Consider the following 15,859-nt stretch of genomic DNA (forward strand, 5'->3'; position numbering starts at 1 on the left):
TACACTTTACGGAAAAATTCTACCCTCAAATTAACCAAATTATAGAAATTTTACACTGATAAAGAAGATATGAACTTTTATAAAGTATTCAGTTTCCTATGTACCTTCTCTGTACAATGTGGAAGAGGCAAAAACTCTATCCTGAAAAACTTTTAGAAATCATGGCTCCGAAACTGGAATCTTCACTCCAAGGCTTTTTACATTTTGAGTATGCTGGACTCAGTATGTGACAAAACATTTAAAAATCCATCAATAATTGGTAAAAACCATTATCATCATGATATCTGTTGTCTCTGGAAACTATTCAAATTGCTCAACTATTATCTTGTGTTGAAGCAGACACTAAACACGATGAGGGCTAAAAAGGGAAATGGGATACTCAACCTACACTAAAGGATGCCAGAGAAAAGAATAGATGGTTCATGGAAAGAATGGACAAACTGAAGCATGGTGGAACAACTGAAGCATTTTCCAATATTGGTGAGGAAAAGGCTCAAGGAGTCATGACAAAAGGCCCCTCCCCATTAGGCTCTCAGCAAGCTGATTGATTCTGAGCTTCCTTTCAGTTCATATATTCACTAGCCATTGGTTTTCTAGTGGGGATTTTTCTATTGACTCATATATCAATAATGAATAATTAGTGTTCGGTGTTTTTAGAAAACCACATATCCTCAGAGATAACAAGGATATAGTCACTCTGCTTCCTTTGTAACTTCCAGTGGCATGTACTTTTAGAGATTTTGAACAGCCTCATTTCAACAATGTGATCCAATTTAGTGGGTCTTCACAGTTTAATAAAGCAAAATTCTGAATGAGGGCTGTATTTTTATACATGCTATTCCCACTCTTCTGGTTAGATGTTACATTATGGGTAATAAAAACTTTGATTATAGTCGCAAATCTGAAAACCAGGGGCTAGGGATATGAACTATTATTTGACCTATGCTAAAATTTCAAGAAGATAACAATTCTCACAAAGCAGGCTTGGAATTGACAATTTCACTTATATGACTTCTATGAATGTACCATGACATATCCAGAAATCCATACGAGCAGTGGAAAAATAAAGCATTTCATGCCTTCTACAACAAATCTTTTCTCAAGTACTGCTTTTTGTCATTATTTTACATAATGTGTGATCCACTCACTACAGACCATGGTACATTTCCTAGAAGGAGCGGCTTGCAGATACCCCATGCAGAGAAGAGCCAGCACAGCACACACTATCATTCAAAATTTCAGAAATTTCAGTTCAGTGCAGGAATGTCATTGTGCTAGCTGAAAAGAACAAGCCATTTTGCTGATGCAGCAAGAATCTTAGCTTAATCCATGCAAATATTCTCTTATTATCTTGCAAAAAATTCATGCATTCAAAAAAGTAATGAAAGTTTACCTGAATGATCCACTTTTGTTGAAGGAATGCTCATAGGAGACATTATCTATACCATAAACATATGAATATCTAGATCAATTCCAAGAAATGAACCAACTAGATATCCATGATGATATGCAGTGATGTTTTCCACACCCTGAGTGATCCCCAGGATGCTAACTCTCCCACTGAGAACTGGCTGGGTAGCCAAAGCCTATGTAAAGTCAGTTGACTATAAACCAGGATTTATTATCCTATTGAAGTAATGCCATATAACTAACTATATTCTCATCCTAGTTGTCAAGAACCCATTTAGCCCCAAGGGTTTTTTGTTAAGGGAAACAAGAACATTAATGCATTCTAATGCAAATGATGAGATAATGGGTGCAGCACACCAACATGGCTCATGTATACATATGTAACAAACCTGCACATTGTGCACATGTACCCTAGAACTTAAAGTATAATAATAATAATTTTAAAAAAGGCTGAGTGTGGTGGCTCACGTCTGTAATCCCAGGACTCTGGGAGGCTGAGGCAGGAAAATTCCTTGAGCCCAGGAGTTTGAGACTAGCCTGGGCAAAATGATGAAAGCTCATCTCTACAAAAATACAAAAATTAGACAGGTGTGGTGGTGCACACTTGTATTTCCAGCTACTCGGGAGGCTGAGGTATGAGGATTGCTTGAACCCAGGAGGCAGAGGCTGCAGTAAGCCTCTACCGTGAGTGTGCCATTGCACTCCAGCCTGGTAAACAGAGGGAGACCCTGTCTCAAAAAATAAATAAAATAAAAATAAAATAAAATAAAATAAAAACAACAGATGAAATAAAATGAAGAACACACAATATTTTAAAATAGTAAAGTCTGCCTTTGGACCTCCATCTCTGCATTTCTTCTTTTATCTTCTAGTCTGTTTTTCCCCGAATCCTATAGCCCTTTCTTTCCTTAATATTTTCAAAATGCCTCATGGTCCAAACTAACTGCCTTGTTATCTTCTTTCCTCTTTTAAGAGCGACATTTCTTCAGGCCAGCTATTTTCAGCTGTTTAAGAGGAAAGCAATTTGATTGGTTTAATTCCTATTTATTCATAACTGATAAGGCATTAAGTATTTGTATTTCAGAAGGGGAGGCAAAATCAGTATCAAATTTTAAGTATGGTTAAATAAAGTGAAAAAAATTCATTATAAGCAAAAGATATTTTGTGCCAAGGAACCACCAAATAAGTAGAATAATCTATCTTAGACTATACACCTACTATCAATTTCTTTACACAGGTGTTCTTAAGCAGAGGTACACAAACTTCTTTAATTGTATGCAAAATTGTGAAGATGATTCAAAATCTGTACCTTTTTTTCTGGAAGAGAATCAATAGCCTTCATTCAATTTCCCCCCAAATGTCCTAGACTCCAAGAAGCTTTAAGAACTGCTGTCCTAAGTTGCTCCAAGTTCTTGGATTTTTAATTAATTTTGGAATTAACGAACTCTCTAAACACTCAACACTTTTTCCATAGTACTATCATGAATCCCAGGCAGTGGCCACTCCAGTGGCAAGACATAGAAGATGGTGCAAACAGGGACATGTATAAGGATTCAAATGTACACCAGGGTCATCTGTAATTCAAGTATTTGCAATATGAATAATTACAGACGCATCACACACCTTACCCTATTTGCAAAAAGTCAAGTATTAATCTTCTTTGTGCCATTCACCTCTGTTCATGTTTAATAGCTAAACAAATTAAAAATTAAAAAGTTATTTCCATTATCCTTTTAGAATTATCTTTAATTAGGAAAGTGCTCTGTTTTAAATGGTGACAGCTGTCTGCCAGGGGTTTAATTTAAAAGCAGCAATTCTATTATTTCCCTTTGAAAATATGAAAAGGTTACACATTTTCACATCATTCACTATCAAGTGCTGCAAAATAGTACTATTTTTTTGAGATGGGGTCTTGCTATGTTGCCCAGGCTGTGGTGCAGTGGCTCAATCATATCTCACTGCAGCCTGAACTCCAGGGCACCAGCAATCCCCCCATCTTGGCCTACAGAGCAGCTGGGACTCCAGGCATGTGTCATAGCACCTGGCTTAAAATATTCTTTATTTCCATGGTGTCGTCAGGATTTTTCACATGCATGTTCAGTGTCAGAATGTGCAGTAATTGTAAATATTGTGAAAAAACAGGATATTATGAAAGATAGTGATTCTTATAGCCCTGTATCACTGTCCAAATATTATGTTCTTTTCATATGTAATCAGCAATTTAAAGGGCAGTCATCAATAACATTTGCAATAGTTAAGGAATTAACTCTTAAATAAAATGTACATCCTAGATATTGTTTCTTCCTGTTCCCATGACAACTTGTCCAGTAACTATCATACTATGCTGAAATAACCTGTAATTCAATTTTTAATTTTATAAAATGACATAATTTTTAAAGATAATCAAGTTTTTGAATCAAACGAAGTCACAATAATATACAGAGTGAATTATTATGGTTATATAGCTAGAGTTTGGGTTACAAAATTTTTAAAAGGACAAAATATTCATAAAAGTGTTTGGTGATGTCTTCAAACATTTTTATTTTCGTAAATCTAAAAGATGCACCCTCTCAGGCACTGTGATTCATCAATCTTCATGATATGCCAGTTTTTGCAATGAAAAATGTGATGGGAACTAAACTTGAGGCCATCTTTAGACTCACCAGTGTGGCTATTCTTTTTGAAATAGGTGGTAGAGCTGGATTTAGATTTGGATGTAAGATAGGTTGAGTTGGAACCAATGGAACTTGAAGACAAAGATTTTCCTAGATTATCAGAACTTTTCTTGATGATATTGGTAGCTGTCTTACTCCAATCTGAAAGAAAAATGACACCACTGTATCAATCTGCTTTACAAGGAATATGAACTGCTCTGAAAAAAATCATCACTGCATTATTTATCTGGAGCATCTGATTTTCTGATATGCTGGCAATGGCTCAGAGAGGAGACTGACATGTAAACAATAAGAGGAAATTGATAATTTCTTACTTTGACCTTGTATATGTACTATTTATAATCTCACTTTCAATATACCAAGGAGGAGAAGTAACCACTGACGGTAAAAAGAAAAAGAAAGATAAAGAAAAAAGACAAAGTAGATTTTTTTCAGTTTTTTTTTTTTTTTTTAATACTGAGAAAAATCGATTTGCCTAATAATGTAATTGGGGGGTCTTAAAAATGTGGAAAGGTGAGTCTTGCATAGTGGAAGCTCTGGGTATATGGGTTGTTAAATTAGACATCAAACCTCCGGGAACTCATTTAACTCATGCTTCCCCTCTGCAGAATAGAAGGGTTGGGCCCAAAGTTCTCAGATCTCTTCCAGCCCTGATATTCTATGATTCCAACTAGGCATCTTCACATGCTCCAATTCAACAGCTTGCTACCACTGGGACTGGGTTGCTCTGACAATGGAAGACTGAATGACAAACTTTCCCATCTACTTTTAGATGTAAAATTTAATAAATCCTTTACCTGAGTTATCTGCTAACCGAAATCTACCACAGCAGAGATGCCGCCGCCACTGTTTCTGAACGTTCTCCTTCATAGCACAGTGGAAGATGAATATAAATAAGCCTGTGACAAAAGAAAATATAAATATTTAAGCCAACTGACACATCTTTAAAGAGAAATCTTATAAAATACATGGATTCATTTTAATTTTAAATTTTTTACATCAAAGTCACTAAGAAACAAAGATCTTAAGGAAATGAATCTTACAGTATGTAGCAGACACTTTAATCCCTTAGAAGAGAACATAAAGGCTCTGATAAAACTAGAATAACCACAGGGATCTGATTCTGTCTTTGCCTGTTCTGTTCAGCATTCATTATGACTTAACCTAAAAGCCAAGCTGAAATAAGCAACATTCAATTCTAGAAGTATTTAGTATTTCCCATATATTTGTCCTAAAATTATGTTAAAACTTTCCATACATATTTTAACAAAATAGAAAATGGAAAACACACATAAGCTCGTCATCTGTTTCAATTTGTGTATTCTGAGCTATTTTACATATGTATATTACAGTTATATTCATAGTATATTAGCTTGGGCCATAGAAAAGTGGTATTTTTGCAGGTGAAACATGGCACCAAATCAGCAAAATCATGTGGCTCCCCCTGGCCTACTTTAGCCTTTCAAGATTTTAATACAGAAATATTTCCACAATGAGAGATAGTCTTCATATTTATAGTCACTTCTTGTGCTTATCAAAATCTGTGTCATTTGTATCTTAGAAGTCAATCCCTTTTAACTTTTCATGGCATTTGCTTCTGCATTTTAACCCTCTCTTTGAGGTGCCATCAATCTTTCTCTCTATTCCTCTATACTTGGTTATAGCCATTAACTTACAACCATACTGTTAAAACACTTTTTTAAAGAACAAACAAAAAATTCTTCCCTTAACCTCCAATTTTCTTCCAGCTTCAATATCTTTATTCCTTTTTCCAATAAAACTTCTTGAAATGGTTAACTTGTGCTGCCTCCACTTTTTCTGACACTTTCTCATCTCCACCCAGTCCAAACAGATTGCTATTCACATCAGTGACCCCACTATGACCACTCTTGTAAGAATGATGGCGACTCCAATATTGCTGAGTTTCCCATGACCACTTTACTAGACCTCTCAGCAGCACTCAACACAATCAAACAGCCCTTCATTCTCGAGGTCATTTTCTCCCAGTTTTCTTCCTAATTTGCTGGAGATTCCTTCTTGGTCTCTTTGGTAGATTCTTCTGCTTTACTCTAAAAAGGTTTACATGTCCATGACTAGGTCCCGGGTTTCCACCTGTTCTATGGTTACACTGCCACTTGGGGTACTAACACTTCTAAAATATAAGCACCACATACTGATTTTTATATTTGGTTCTGCCCTTTCTCTCCCCTAACCCCCACCAGGATTTCAACATATATTGCTCATAGGACATCATTGGGCTGTATCTTCACTTCGCAGCATCTCACATCCCGGATGTTCTGAACAGAAGTTCTCACAATCATGACCTTCAAATACACACACATCCCTTTAATTCTCAATGTGTCCAGCTCATTCCAGCCCAATATCATGCTGAATGCTCTTCTCCCAGATCTTTCCATAACACCTTCCTACCTATCATTCTGGTCTCAGACCAGCTGTTAACTCCTCAGAGAGGCCCTCAGCAACGGTTATTTATTTTTTTTAATTTTAACCTTTAGTCACTCCTTTTCACATATGTACTTTTTTTCACAGCACTCCTCAGTATCTGACATTCTTGTAATTCCTCTTTTATTCATTTATTCCTTTGCTTGATGGTCTCTTACTAGCAGATAATAAGCTCCAAGAGAACAGGGATATTTGTGTATTCAATGCTGTGCTGACTATTTCAAGAATTATGCAGGAACTTGATGTTTATTGATGGAATGAATGGTAATCAAGATCAATCAACCATGAAGTCTACATGAGTTAATTGAATGCTTACATGTATACTCTAATGTGCTAAATGTGTTTGGAGATGGGGAGGTTAAAATAGGAGTGAGCAGTCAAATTAAGAGGTAATAGGAATGAAATGAAAACACATTTAATGGAAAAGTTTCTGAAAAGCATGCAAATAAGTTGCTGAAGTTGTGTCCCAGTAAAATATTAAGCAGTATATCTACATAAGGGAGGGCTTTTTAGGGAATCTAGGGCTTGAACTGAACCTTAAGTTCAGTAGGGAAGTGAGGGAAGTTTTCAGGAAGGGTAATTAATTCAGTGACAATTTATTAAGCACTGCTAAGCAGGAGGCACTGTGTTTTAGGAGTTGGAGATTCAATGGTGAACAAGGTAGACCATCCTTGTATTCATGGAACAAAGAGTCTAGTATGGAACGGCATAAATGTAAAACTTATGACAGTCCTTTTAAGGGATGATTAAAATTTATACATTCCTTTTGAATATGGAGTATTCATCAAGAAAACTACATTGTAGCTTGTACAATGGAAAAAGTGGGGAAAAGTCTTAACAGTACTCTCTTTAGATGTGCATAGTTAAATTTGCAAAATATGTCTAAGGTTATGTTTTATTTCTTAATACAAAGATTCAAAGTGGCCCTTAGTTTTCAGAATAAATTATATTATTAGCAAATATTATTATAGAAAAGGAGCTTAATTTCTACATGATGGGTCCTGATCACAGTAAAATGACTAGGCTGATTTTCCTCTGGGTTTAGCTTGTTGTTTGGTGATTAGCAAGCCCTGATACTTAATAGGTACTGTCTATAAATTCCTATTTAAATTACTGAAGAATCATTACATATTTTGACTTGCAGAAAAATGCCACTATGAAAGTACTGACTACATTTGGTCATTGATTTCAAGTAGATGACCAGTCCATAAAAATTTCCTGGGGGCCAGGCGTGGTGGCTCATACCTGCAATCCCAACACTTTGGGAGGCCGAGGCAGGTGGATCACAATGTCAGGAGTTCAAGACCAGCCTGGCCAACATAGTGAAACCCTGTCTCTACTAAAAACACAAAAAATTAGCCAGATGTGGTGGTTGGCACTTGTAATCCCAGCTACTTAGGAGGCTATGGCAGGAGAATTGCTTGAACTCAGAAGGCAAAGGTTGCAGTGAGCCAAAATAGTACCATTGCACTCCACCCTGGGTGACAGTATGAAACTCCATCTCAAAAAAAAAAAAAAAAAAAAAAAAAAAAATTCTTGGGAAATTCAAATACGTTGATCTCTGAGAGGTATGAATAAGGTACCTCTGAGAGGTATGAACTTAACGACCTAAGTAATAGTGCATTGTATTTATTACTATTGTCATTTGATATTAATATATGGTTATATACATATTTATATAAATATGATTTTATTACTATATAATTTATTACTAATACTTTATTGGTAATGAAGTAATTTGTAAAGGAAATAAATCCTAATGATCTATTTCTTTGAAATGTTAGATAGGGTAGAGAAGTTCTTTTTTTTTTTTTTTTTTTTTAAGAGACAGGGTCTTACTCTGTTGCCCAGGCTTGAGTACAGTGGTGCAACTGTAGCTCACTGCAGCCTTGAACTCCTGGGCTCAAGCAATCCTCCTGCCTCAACTTCTTACGTAGCTAGGACAACAGGCATGTGCCACCACATCTAACTAATGTTTTGTGGAGATGAGGGTTTCGCTATGGGTTGCCCAAGCTGTTCTAGAACTCCTGGCCTCAAATGATTCTCCTGCCTCAGCCTCCCAAAGCACTGGGATTACAGGCATGAGCCATCGTGACTGGCTGGGAAGCTCTAATTTAACAAAAGAAAAGTTCTAATAAATATAAATCAATTTCAATTATTTAGAACGCAAACAAGCATCTCATGAAGGTCTCTGTGCTCCAGGTTGGGGAGGAAGAGCTGGAGAGGGCACCGGCTGCACACTGTCCTGGCCTATGCTAGGGCATTACAAGTCTCAGAGTAAGGGAAGATTTTCTTCTATACTCAAAATCCCTCAGAGCAGGCTTTGCAGGCTGATCCTCCTTCACAGGAATTAAGGAACAGATATCACTCGGTTAGGATTTCATCCTCACACTCTACGTGACTAAATCTCATTGCTTTTCAAAGCCTTTCCATGCTTACTACATTCCCTAGCCAGGTTGCCAATATAGTAAATCCTTTCAATAAGCAAGCACACTTTGTACCACCAGCACTTTGAATAAGCAAAAGTGTGTAAATAATTTGAATTGGTTACTAGATTATTTTCAGTTTTGAAGAGAGTGTGGCAGTTACAAAGTAGAGTGGACTGAAGGAAGCCTGAGGTAAGGTAAATAGAGGCTACAGATGATGGAGGCTGCAGCTCTAGAGAAGGAAGTCTACATTGTCTCAGCTTACTCTATTTTCCTTTAACAGGGTCAGAATTTCCAGAATTTGTTCTTAGAGGTATTTTTGTCACACAGCTAGAAATATAGGTAACTGTGCATTCTTAAACAATTGTTTAATAGAGACACATTTTAGAGCTGGAGGGGAATATAAACTTCAATGAAGGTCTTTTGTTCCTAGGCATTAATCCAGGTATTATTCATTAGAGGGCCTCACATTTAGCAAATGATTTTTAGTTCTGGGTAGAAGGAAAAATTGCTGAATATTGCTTCCCTTACTACTCTATTATTCTTTTGTAACACCTAGTAGTTTTTCTGCATGCTATATATCCTGGAAAAAAAAGTCAGAAGTTAAGTCTGGTGTTTTGAGGATATCAGAAAAGAATCAGGTCACAGACTCAGTTTTTTAGCCTTGTTGGGGTACTAAAATGTGAATTATTTTGAGAATCAGATGCTAACCACAGTCAGAGAGGATAATGTTTAAGATAAGACTGACTTAATAAAACAGTTTTTTAGATTGTAGTGCTGCCCTATATCATAATTATATAACACTAAATGATATTGTCTATTTTTAAGTAACCATTATGTCTGTAAATATACAGGTACGTAATAATTTTTGGAAACACTGGAGAGGAGAAGTCATTTAAATGTTCTACCTTCCACTGTGAATTGTGATGCTATGGAACAAAATTAGATAATAAGAGTAACAAATTAGAATTAGAATTCTTAGGAATGAATATATTTTAAATTTCGGTGTTAGAAGCAGGACTAAAATCACAAACTTTAATGGAGTTCTACGTTGACAACCAAGAAAATTTGTCTGATTTCTCATTTCAATCTCTGCTTCTTTCATTTCAAGATGGAGTCTGGCTCTATTGCCCAAGCTGGAGTGCAATGGTGAGATCTTGGCTCACTGTAACCTCTGCCTCCTGGGTTCAAGCAATTCTCCTGCCTCAACCTCCTGAGTAGCTGGGATTACAGGTGCGTGCCACCATGCCCGGCTGATTTTTGTACTTTTAGTAGAGGCAGGCTTCACCATATTTGCCAGGCTGGTCTCAAACTCCTGAGCTCGTGATCCACACACCTCAACCTCTCAAAGTGCTAGAATTACACACATGAGCCACCACGCCTGGCCTCTGCTTTCTATCATTTTTTCCCCCTTTGCTAATCTTCGTATCACCTAGGAAGTATATGCTCTTCTAGCTTTCTGGAAAGAGCATTAAGATGTGACCGGGACCAGGACAATCAGGTTTTACTTTTCATAGTACTTGAAGCTTTGTTTAACATTGCCCATAAAAGATAGAAGCTAAAATGGCCCAAAAGATTGAACGCAGAATTAAAGCTTTTACGTCATCCTGAAAAGCTAGTGCCAGTTTCAAGAAACCTTCATATATCACAAAAGGGAGTTCATGATAGACCTCTTCTGGTGCATTTTAGCCCGGAAAACTATCACTCTGGATAATCCAAGCCAAAATTCCTTAGAATTAGTTTCTTCAGCTTGGTAACTGCCTTGATTCTTTAAGAATCCATTCTATGCTAGTACAATAAGAAAAAAAACCTTCACTCTTGTTAAATGAGCAGATTCCTAATCAGCTCCGTAAACTTTCATCCCATCCTTAGCCCTGCCTTCCTTTCACTTCCATCTTTCATTAACCAGAGGTATATGCTTACCTTTTTTAAAAGAAAACTATAATTATGAATTAAAAATGTTTTAATTCTCAGTAAAATTTGCAATTTCCTCATTTAAAATAAATAACATTTTAATTGTAATGGAGAAAGGGTGTTGCAAGTAACACACAAGTGCTGAAAGTGGGCCTATGGGGGTTGTTAGGACAGAAAATGTATCGAATGCCAACTTGTCTAATACTCCTAAGAGAAAGACTCTTATGGGCCAAGGCTGGTTCAGCAAATATAGTGAAGGAAGGTGGTGAATAAGTAGCCAAGAAGGTTTTCAAAACTTGGAGTGAGAAACATTCTGAAAAATCTCAAGTAGTGAATTTAACTTTTGATATCTAATCCTTTCATCTACCAGAGAACACATTCAAGTAGCATGTTTGAAAAATAAATAATAATACATCTATTTCTAAGTATTGGTATTATGTTTACTGTAGATTGTATGGAGTTGTGTTTAACCTTGGTCTTGTTAGAGCTATTTAACTATTCAGGGGGAAAAAGATACACTTAGATATTTAGGCTAGAAATTTGGCTCCCACATAGAACTCATTCCTTTCGCTTGTTTCAAACAACGATCCATGGCTTTCTGGGCAAATGTAAAATGAGTAGCCAAAGGGATGCTCTCATATCTTTCTGGTCGTCAAAAGTTAAAGAATTTCTAGAAACAGTTTCCTTGGATACTACTATACAGTAAAATTTGAGGCAATGCATATTATAATGTACTTGGTGTTCTAAAAAGTCCCTTTGAGGCCGGGCGCGGTGGCTCAAGCCTGTAATCCCAGCACTTTGGGAGGCCGAGACGGGCGGATCACGAGGTCAGGAGATCGAGACCATCCTGGCTAACACGGTGAAACCCCGTCTCTACTAAAAATACAAAAACTAGCCGGGCGAAGTGGCGGGCGCCTGTAGTCCCAGCTACTCGGGAGGCTGAGGCAGGAGAATGGCGTAAACTCGGGAGGCGGAGCTTGCAGTGAGCTGAGATCTGGCCACTGCACTCCAGTCCGGGCGACAGAGCGAGACTCCGCCTCAAAAAAAAAAAAAAAAAAAAAAAAAAGTCCCTTTGAAGCATCTAGGTAGAGAAGGGGGAAACAGACAACCTTGGGTCCTCATCTCTTAGAGTTCTTCGGCAACTAAAGACCACTGACACTTTCAGCAGAATTATCATCAATAAACTCGATAAATATTCTAAGTTGACTTTTTTTCTTCCCTTGGATAATAAATATCCAGAAATACAATTAAAGGGAAGACTGCAGATATAGATAACTTCAGGGATGTGAGATACATTAGAGTGGGTAGTAATGACTGGTGTTTTAATCAGGTCATGAGCATAACATACTCTGGCAGGTTTTTTGTTTTCGTTTTCATTTTTTTTTTCCCCCTGAGACAAGGCCTCACTCTGTCGCCCAGGCTGGAGTACAGTAACATGATTATAGCTCACTGTAACCTTGAACTTCTGGGCTCAAGCAATCGATTTGCCTCAGCCTCCTGAGTAGCTAGGAATACAGGCACACCACCACACCTAGTTTTTCTATTTTTATTTTTGTAAAGATGGGGTATCACCAAATTGCCCAGGCAGGTCTTGAACTCTTTGTCTCAAGAAACGCTCCTGCCTTAGCCTCCCAAAGCACTGGCATTACAGGCGTGAGCCACTGTACCTGATCAGTTCTGGAGTTTTGATGGGAAAAATTGGTTAAAAACTAGTTATAGCAGATATTTGGGAAGTAGCCACACACTCTAGGTACCACTGATTTTTGACCATATTAGTCTAGGTGACCTCTGAGCTCCTGAGTAGCCTGTGTCCAAATCGTTAAACAGCTTCTGTTTTCATTTGTCACACAGACACAGTCAACTGGCTATGTGGCTGGGGATCTTGAAGGGTTTATGGCTTTCTCTGGAAACTTCTTAAATCCTCCTTTCATACTACCAAGGTGCCCTTTAGAAAATTATTTCTCTGTGGCACAAAATGCCCTGCCAAAGGGTGAGTAATTTATTTCCTTGCAGCATGTAATGTCTCAGCCAACCTGATGTTTCACTTGTGAGGGACTGAATTGGTGGGTCATCTCTTTACCTTGGCACCAATTCAATATGTGTATTATACATGTGATTATGTAACAGCTCAACTTTCGTGAGGGCCCTAACCTCAGCCTCCAGTGGCAAGCAACACTTCATTGACATTTAGCATATTTCATCTCATACTTTGACTTGGTTTTCTTAGTTTACCAATACAACAATAATAATATGCATTTCTCTAAATTACTTTGCTAAATAAGGGTAAGAGATTAAATTTTCCTCTACTCATTTAATGTATAGTTAGTAATAGCTCTTTTTTGAATGGAAATAGAATATTCTCTGCTGCATAGCAATTTGTGTACCACAAAATTTTCTGCTTGTGTTCTTTAGAAAAAATTAAAAATTTTAATACAGTGATATGCCTATTTTACCCTGGAAAACAGCAAAAATAGCAAAAGCAGACAGATGTGTAATTCAAGTATGTTAAGAGAAGGTACATTTATCTTTTAATTTTTGCAGGAAAAAAATCAACAAAATGCTTACTCTGTAACTTAATCAAATTAAGTAGGTGGTATGGTTTGGCTCTGTGTTCTCACCCAAATCTCATCTTGAATTGTAATCCTCATAATCCCCAAATGTCAACGGAGGGAACTGATGGGAGATGACTGGATCATGGGGATGTTTCCCCCATGCTGTTCTTGTGATAATGAGTGAGTTCTCATGAAATTTAATGGTTTTATAAGTGTTTGGCAGTTCCTCCTTCACACGCTTTCTCTTGCCTGCTGCCATGCATAAGATGTGCCTGCTCCCCCTTCTGCCATGATTGTAAGTTTCCTGAGGCCTCCCCAGCCACGTGGAACTGTGAGTCAATTAAACCTCTTTCCTTTATAAATTACCCAGTCTCAAGGAAGTTCTTTATAGCAATGTGAAAACTGACTAATACTGTTGGTAAAATTAAAAGACCAAAGTATTATCGTGTGGATAATTAGAAAATAATAAATTTGGTTTCAGCCTTGATTCAATTTATGACATCATTTGCTTATTTAAGTAGGTAAAATTTTTATAATCAAACAGATAGTAACAATTTTCTGATACCCATTTAACATAATTTTTGGCAATTAAATTATACAGTTATAAGTATACATAAAAATAAAAATACATGCTAGAAATAAAAATATAAAACATAAAAATGAAAATAAAGCATATATAAAATTTTATATGTAGACTCTTCCAATTTATGTGAGTACCCATATAATTACACATGTATATGTGTTTATACATACCCTTTCATATATTTCCAAGAATCCGAAAGATTAAATGGATTTTTTAACATGCTTGAGTCAAAGTTTTGAAGACATAAATATGACAAGAAATCTATCAAAAGTAATGTATGTGCCCTGATATGGTTTGGCTGTGTCCCCACCCAAATCTCATCTTGAACTGTAACTCTCACAATTCTCACACATCACAGGAGGAACCCAGTAGGAGGTGATTAAATTATAGGGGCAGGTTTTTCCTGGGCTATTCTTATGATAGTGAATGAGTCTCATAAGATCTGATGATTTTTAAAATGGGAGTTTTTCTTTACAAGCTCTCTCTTTGCCTGCTGTCATCCACATAAGATGTGACTTGCTCCTTTTTGTCCTCTGCCATGATTGTGAAGCTTCCCCAGCCACATGGAACTGTAAGTGCAATTAAACCTCTTTCTTTTGTAAATGGCCCAGTTTCGGGTATGTGTTTGTCAGCAGTGTGAAAACAGACTAATCTAGTAAATTGGTACCAGAAGTATGGTGCTGCTGAAAACACACCCAAAAATGTGGAAGCAACTTGGGAACTGGGTAACAGGCAGAGGTTGGAACCGTTTGGAGGGCTCAGAAGAAGACAGGAAAATGTGGGAAAGTTTGAAACTTCCTAGAGACTTACTTTAATGGCTTTGACAAAAATGTTGATAGTGGTATGGACAATAAGGTCAAGGCTGAGGTGGTCTCAGATGGAGAAGAGGAACCGGTTGAGAACTGGGGCAAAGGTGTCTCTTGTTATGTTTTAGCAAAGAGTCTGGTGGCATTTTGCTCCTGCCCTAGAGATTTGTGGAACTTTGAACTTGAGAGAGATGATGTAGGGTATCTTGCAGAAGAAATTTCTAAGCAGCAAAACATTCAACAGGTGACTTGAGTGCTATTAAAACTATTCAGTTTCAAAAGGGAAACAGAGAAAATAAGTGGAAAATTTGCAGCCTGACAATGCTATAGAAAAGATAATGCCATTTTCTGAGGTGAAATTCAAGCCAGCTGCAGAAATTTGCATAAGTAATGAGTAGCCAAATGTTAAACATCAAGATAATGGTGAAAATGTCTCCAGATCATGTCAGAGATCTTTGCAGCAGCCCTTCCCATCACAGGCCTGGAGGCCTAGGAGGAAAAAGTGGTTTCGTGGGCCAGGCTCAGGGTCCCCATGCTGTGTACAGTCTAGCGACTTGGTGCCCTGGGTCCCAGCTGAGCCAGCCGCCACTAAAAGAGTCCAAGGTACAGCTCAGGCTGTTGTTTCAGAGGGTGGAAGCCCCAAGCCTTGGCAGCGTCCATGTGGTGTTGAGCCTGTGGGTGCACAGAAGTCAAGAATTGAGGTTTGGGAACCTCTGCCTAGATTTCAGAAGATGAAACGCCTGGATGCCCATGCAAAAGTTCGCTGCAGGGGTGAGGCCCTCATGGAGAACCTCTGCTAGGGCAGTACAGAGGGAAATGTGGGGTCAGAGCCCCACACAGAGTCCCTACTGGGGTGCCACCTAGTGGAGCTGTGAGAAGAGGGCCACCATCTTCCAGATCCCAGAACGGTAGATCCACTGACAGCTTGCACTGTGTGTGTGGAAAAGCTGCAGACACTCAATGTCAGCTTGTGAAAGCAGCTGTGAGGGAGGCTATACCCTGCAAAGCCATGATGATGGAGCTGCCCAAG

At 37.7% G+C, this 15,859-nt stretch overlaps 1 protein-coding gene across 2 annotated transcripts in view; it reads right to left on the reverse strand.

Annotated features, from left to right (window-relative positions):
- ADGRG6 (adhesion G protein-coupled receptor G6) overlaps window positions 1–15,859 on the reverse strand; it is a 40,048-nt gene that overhangs the window by 3,896 nt on the left and 20,293 nt on the right. The window contains exons 10-12 of one of the 2 annotated variants that reach the window (XM_030929561.1): window positions 4,883–4,984; window positions 4,074–4,226; window positions 1,394–1,439 (exon numbers count right to left, since the gene is read on the reverse strand). In XM_030929561.1, the coding sequence (XP_030785421.1) occupies window positions 1,394–1,439; window positions 4,074–4,226; window positions 4,883–4,984 (301 nt within the window). The remainder of the gene's footprint in view (window positions 1–1,393; window positions 1,440–4,073; window positions 4,227–4,882; window positions 4,985–15,859) is intronic. The other variant, XM_030929559.1, reaches the window with a different exon arrangement.

Source organism: Rhinopithecus roxellana, chromosome 4 (assembly GCF_007565055.1).
Source record: "Rhinopithecus roxellana isolate Shanxi Qingling chromosome 4, ASM756505v1, whole genome shotgun sequence".
Classification (NCBI taxonomy): domain Eukaryota; kingdom Metazoa; phylum Chordata; class Mammalia; order Primates; family Cercopithecidae; genus Rhinopithecus; species Rhinopithecus roxellana.